The 6,561-nt window shown below is 43.0% G+C and overlaps 1 protein-coding gene across 1 annotated transcript in view; it reads left to right on the top strand.

The window, feature by feature from the left end:
* Adcy2 (adenylate cyclase 2) overlaps positions 1-6,561 on the top strand; it is a 384,313-nt gene that overhangs the window by 332,780 nt on the left and 44,972 nt on the right. Inside the window, exon 19 of the mRNA XM_021208196.1 lies at positions 1,503-1,587. Coding sequence (XP_021063855.1) covers positions 1,503-1,587 — 85 coding nt within the window. The remainder of the gene's footprint in view (positions 1-1,502; positions 1,588-6,561) is intronic.

Below are 6,561 nucleotides of genomic sequence, written 5' to 3'. Positions count from 1 at the left end.
CAGGTGTGAGCCAGGGGGAAGAGCACAAATGCACACCTGCAGGTGTGAGCCAGAGGGAAGAATACAAATGCATACCTGCAGGTGTGAGCCAGGGGGAAGAGCAGCACCACAGGTGTGAGCCAGGGGGAAGAGCACAAATGCACACCTGTCCTTCTACGGGGTTCTGCGGCTCCAGAGTGAAGCCACTGGGATCTACCCTTCCTTACCTTTCACACTTTCCTTTCTGTGAAATTGACTGATCTCCATTTTTTTTCCAAGTTTTTAGCCATTTTGTTCTACTGTCACCATACACTCAATACTGAAATCACTAGGGCCATTTGGGAACAGCATGCAGAGGGTCAGTGTATGTGCTGGGTGTATAAATATCTGACATCACCCTGCACTTAATATTGAAATCACCATTTACCATGAGAGTGCTGTGGGTCAGTCTATGTGGCAGGTGTGTAAAATCTGATGTAGTATCCAGATCGGCCCAGAAGGTTGGCACGTGCATCCCCTTTCACAGATGAGGGCAGTGATGTTGGAAAGGACTTCTCCCAAGTCCTTCAGCTCACAGTACAAGTCCAGGCACCCTTTCTTCAGAGCTCATTGAGCTGCATCGAATCTTAGGTTCAAAGCTTACCCACCTGTGGGAAAAATGGAAACTCACAAAGCAGGATAAACAATGAAGAAAGTGACTGCCTACCACCATGTTGGTCATGTGACAGTGTCTGAGGAAATTGCCCAGTATTTTTCAGAACCTCATTATGCTCGAATGTGGCATGGTTGCTTGCCAGAAAATGTAGAACACTGCCAAGGATTGCAGCAGAGGCCTCCTTGCATTAATGCAGATGTGCTGAGTCACTGCCATGCCTGCACATGGAAGAATTAAGAAGGAAAGGCCCAGCCCAGCTCTGCAACAGGCTGACAGTGTTCACCTGAATCTGAGGGCAGATTAGCAGTGAATGGAATTCCGGCCTCTGGCATACAGGATTGTATAATGTATTAAGAACATGCATCAGATCAGCTAGAGTGTTATATGAATCTGCACCTGCCACAAGTGGGAACTCTTGTAGAAACTAACTTCCTTATTTCATTTTTATACTTCATTCAGTCAATAATTTAAAAATTATTGTCTCTTTCTGAGAGCAATAATGAAAATGCCAAAGAAGCCGTATATCCAATTATCTGCCTCCATCCCACGAGCCTTAATAGAATAGATTAGTATTCTGTAAGTCTCTCCTGCATATGTTAGAACTCAGTGCAAACTAAAAGTCTGTGCTAATTTGCACATATTTTTATTTACTGTGTCCTCAATATATGGACTTAATTATTTGTGATTTTTATGCAAATTGGGGTTTGGGATATTTGGAATGTGTACTTGGCTGGGATGAAATCTGGAAATGCACTGGGGATTCGGGAGTTTGCCACTACTGGAATTCTAAGTCTTATATGTATGTTGTGTGCTGTTGTGGTGTGTTTGTCCATCTGTCTATCTGCCTGTTGGTTTGTGTTTTCAATAGACCAGGCATTTGGAAAGATCTGAAGACCATGGGCTCTGTGTCCCTCTCTATATTCTTCATCACGCTGCTCGTTCTGGGGAGACAGGTAAGAAGTTCTTTCTCTCATCTCCTGCAGTGCATTGTAGCCATGTTTGTGTAAAAAAAAAAGAAGAAGAAGAAGAAGAATCATCTAATCGTTTAAGAGAAAAGGAGGCAGCCAGGGTGTGTGCCAAACATGAAGGAAAAGGTCGTCTTGCCACTGGGACAAACTTCAGAACAAAGTTTGGATACAGATGTGAATCAGTTAACTTCCTATTAAATCTTAAACTACAAATGTATTGTAGTTGGCAAACAGCTGGAATTATGGGGAACTATCGTGACACAGGTCTATTGTGGTAAATGGCACACTTCCTCTGAAAGTTGGTAATTTTGCTTCATTTACAACCGTTCCTCAAAATATGGTTCTCTGCTAAAAAAAAAAAAAAAAAAAAAAAATTGTATTTTGTAATGCAAATTAGACTACTGCTCATTCTTAGGGCCTCTGCCTGCTCCTGGTCTCCCAGGGGAGGCTATGAATAGTGGAATTTAAGGATTACCATGATTCTGCCTGTGCACAAAGTCAGCCACTAGTGACGATAAGACTTATCTGAAGCCAGGCAGTTCTGTCCCCAGCATCTGGTTTAAAGCATATAATCTTGGCAGTGTGAAGCTAAGTGGATGATTTGGGCTAAAAGGCACCAATGTTTCGGCATGGGTACATTATTAAATAAACACATGAACTCCTGGCAAATGCCTACAGACGTAAGACTTTCAATCTGGCTTCCAATCTTCCTGCTAGGTAGCTATTAACAACTGCACAACTGGGAAGCCTTTTGTTGGCTAGCATGCCACATCTGAAACACTCCCCTACTATGACACCGACACAGTATGAGTTTCACGTTTCCCAGGAGTTAGCGGTGTGGCAGTCCTCAGTCTAAGTTAGCCATATACACCCAAAATCCTGTGTGAGCTTTTCATCTGGTCTCAGCTCCCCGGTGTCTGTATTCCTCCATTCTGCATTCTCTGGCTTGCCATCATAACATCCTCTCCACTTTTTGTCTGATTCCCTTTCTGCTTCTCCTGTGGCTTTATCATTGGTTGCTTTTTTCTCACTACTGGCAAGCTTGCTACTGCTCTCTTGAGTACCCCCTATGCTTCCCAGGATACCCAACAAGTTACACAGGAAAGAACTGAGCTTCCTTGTGCAGTAATGCCCCCAGTAGTCATTCTTCAGGAAATAGCAGTCACCCATGAATTGTCTGCCTCTATGTTCCATGCCATTGATGCTATGTCCAAAGTCTTTCTTGTAGTAATCACCACTCAGATCACACACACTCCCATCACAGAGTATTTTAAGATGCTAAAGTCAAACTGGATCCTACCCAGCTCCTATTTTTATAGTACTAGCTATGGCCAATATTCAATTCCACTATGTAATTGTGGTCAAGGCCAATGACTGATGGTTGACTCATTACTTTATAATAGATTTAAAGCAAATAAGTAAGTGTTCAATATTATGGTCAACCACTAGCATAACTGTGTTAAGGAGTCTTTATAGGAAGCCATTCCTCTTTGTTCATTAACCTAATGATACATAATCACCACATCTAGACACCTGGACAAGGTGTTGCTTCCCAAAGGAGTAGAATGAGACTCTGTGGTCACTTAGGCAGCTTTCGGCTGTGAATCACACATCTGCATGAGGCACACTGGAAACACTGTGGTGGGCCAGGAAGCTGATCTTCGATCCAGAATCATCACAGGAATGCCGATTCACTACAGAAGAGTCTTCTGAGATAAGAAAGACCATGCCTCCACTCCTTTCCCAAATGACAAATAAGTTACAAACTGCCACCTCTATAGGCAGCGCCCCAGGGATGTGGCACCCACAGCCCTGGAGTGACTACTTCCTAGCTGGTTTATTGCATAGATGGGTAGGCATGATTGCAAGCGACATTTATTGTGTGGTCTTCTTTCCCCATGACCACCGTCCCTTGAAGCGTCTGCTTTCTGAGCAAATTGGCAGCCTAAAGATCCTTCTAGTTGTATATGCTTAAGAAAAGCACAGACCAGGCTAGAAAGTGTGCTCAGGAGTTAAGAATATTTGTCTGTCTCACAAAAGATCCAGGTTCAGTTTCCAGCACATATTATGGCTCACAGTCATCTACACCTCTGGTTCCAGGAGACTCTGTGCCCTCTTCTAGCTTCCATAGGCACTAGGCACACATGCAGTGCACATACATATATTTAGGCACAGACACACACATACACATAAAATAAATACAGATAATAAAATTAAAGAAAACTTATCCAATATCTTGTACTGATGTACAGTAGCACTTGCTGTTTACTTGAGTCTACTTTGGCCCACTGAAGGGCTTATTTAGAATATGGATGAAGCCTGCATGCCTCTAGTTTAAACTGCAGCACACTGAATGTCAAGTCTGTGTTCCACGTGAGGTACACTCCTATCATGAAGCTGGGCTGTCTCCACAATCCCACAGTGAGACTGATGTCATTCTGTTGGGGTGTCTGGAAACCAAAGATGTCATCTCAAGTCAGGCTCAGCAACCTCGCGACCCCTGAATTCCATGCAGACAAATAAGAAGTTCTGAGGTTCCTTGGGGTGAATTTTGGAAATAGGCAAAGCATGAAGCTGCCTTGAGACGATGATGAGTATGACACTGCACTGAGGGTCACAGACACTCTTGACACACATGCTGCCTGACACAATCTGAGAGATGATGGTGGTCTGAGGAACAGAGCAAAGCTGTGGCTCTGGGAGGCTGGGTGGAACAACCACTGTCCTCCTCAGGCTGACAGACAGAGGGCTTTGGTTCTTCTCTTTAATATTTCCATCCTTACAGTCACCTAGGCCATATAGTCACTCTCTGCTGGATGTGTCACATGGCCATCCCCATGTCTCCTCATCAAATCTCCCTCTCCATCCTCATGTCATCTTACATAGATAACAATCATTGGATTTAAAGTCCAACCTAACTCCAAGACGAGTTCATCTCCAGATCTCCATCAAATATATCAACTGATACTCTATGTCCAAGGAAGACTATAGTTATGGATATCAGGAGCCAGGACAGTGAGTCTTTGGGTCACTCACTGTTCAATTCATTACAACTGGTTTGAGATGGACATCCTTTTTTTTTCCTTCTAAACATTTCAACATGAGTTTCTCTTATGAACACTGCTTATACTTAGGAGAGGTCTAAAGTGGTTTTCATTGCTTGGAAAAGTGGTACAATGGAGTGATGGATGGATGATATAGATGCTAGAGAGTTGATGGATACATAAATAGATATGGATGATTAGTTGATGATATGGTTAGATTATATAATTAACATGCAAAAAGAGCTAGGCATGTGATAGATAATGGATGGATGATTATATAGATAATGGATAGATAGATAGATAGATAGATAGATAGACAGACTGATAGATTGATGGATGATGGATATGCTACATTTATAAGGAAAAGAAGTTTATCACATATTCAAAGTTTTAGACATTCGAGAGCAAGGCCCTGCCGCCATCTCAGCTATAGTGAAGGCCATCTTGGATACATCACATTGTACTGCAGATCTGTAGGTTAGAAGGCTTATATTACAAAACAAGAAGCTAGATAGTCTTCCGAGTCTCACAGTCCCTTCCGAGGAGATACCTCCAGGAACTAAAGGGTCTCCCAACCAACTGCCCCTCACATCTTAAAGGTTCCATGTCATCATTGCCACACTGAAGACCGAATTTCCAACACTTAAACCTTTCAGGGATCCATGTAAACCGTAGCAGGAAGGTATGCGGGTGAAGGTAGAAAATAATTTATAGACAGATGCACAATCCATAGATACAGAGAAAGATTATCAAACAAACTGTCTTAGTCAGGGTTTCTATTCCTGCACAAACATCGTGACCAAGAAGCAAGTTGGGGAGAAAAGGGTTTATTCAGCTTACACTTCCACATTGCTGTTCTTCACCAAAGGAAGTCAGGACAGGAACTCACACAGGGCAGGAACTTGGAGGTGGGAGCTGATGCAGAGGCCATAGAGGGATGTTACTTACTGGCTTGCTTCCCCTGGTTTGCTCAGCTTGCTTTCTTATAGAAGCCAATACTACCAGCCTAGGGATGACAATACCCAAAATGGGCCTTCCCATCCTTGATCACTAATTGAGAAAATGCCTTACAGCTGGATCTCATGGAGGCATTTCCTCAAGGGGGCTCCTTTTTCTGTGATAACTCCAGCTTGTGTCAAGTTGACACACAAAATCAGCCAGTACACAAACTATCACTTCCATGCAGCTGTTTCCAAATTACAGATTTCATTCTAATAGGAGACTGACACATGTTTGCCTATGATGCCCGAAGAACATGTGAGCAGCCTCTTGCTAACTGAGCAGCTCATGGGAACCTTGAACTTCCATGCAGGAGGCTTTCTGCCTGAGCTGGCTCTCATGGCATGGTCTCATTTATGTTCCTGCCAATTGTGCCTGACTTTGGGTATTCACCTATGTCTTCTTGATACCCCACCATGGCCTGCTTCTTCTATTTTAGTATTTAAACCAACCACACTGTCCCTTTGCCCCCAAATCCAAAAAGATGATGCATTTTTCCCTAACAAAGGGCTTTTCCTGTCGGTACAATACATGATTTCTATTAATACAGTGTGCGAGAAGTCTGACTTTAAATGTAAAGCTTTGAGTAGAGACAAAATGATGACCAGGCCAAAGGCTGCCTTTGTCAGCTAATAGATGTCTCCATCTCAACAGTATTAATAATAACTGGCTCAGATATTTTACATTGTATTATGATACACCACAAACCATGAAAATGTATATTTTAACAACAGCCCCTTTCCTAACTCAATAATATCAACATATAGTCTTATCTACAATGTACGGGCATTCTCAGTACACAGTGCAATGCTAATTGAAAAACATCCGCCGGGCGTGGTGGCGCATGCCTTTAATCCCAGCACTCGGGAGGCAGAGGCAGGTGGATTTCTGAGTTCGAGGCCAGCCTGGTCTACAA

The sequence above is a fragment of the Mus pahari genome, chromosome 11, assembly GCF_900095145.1.
Source record: "Mus pahari chromosome 11, PAHARI_EIJ_v1.1, whole genome shotgun sequence".
In the NCBI taxonomy this organism is placed as follows: domain Eukaryota; kingdom Metazoa; phylum Chordata; class Mammalia; order Rodentia; family Muridae; genus Mus; species Mus pahari.
The sequence above is the reverse complement of the archived record's forward strand: the minus strand, read 5'-3'. Positions and strand labels throughout refer to the sequence as shown.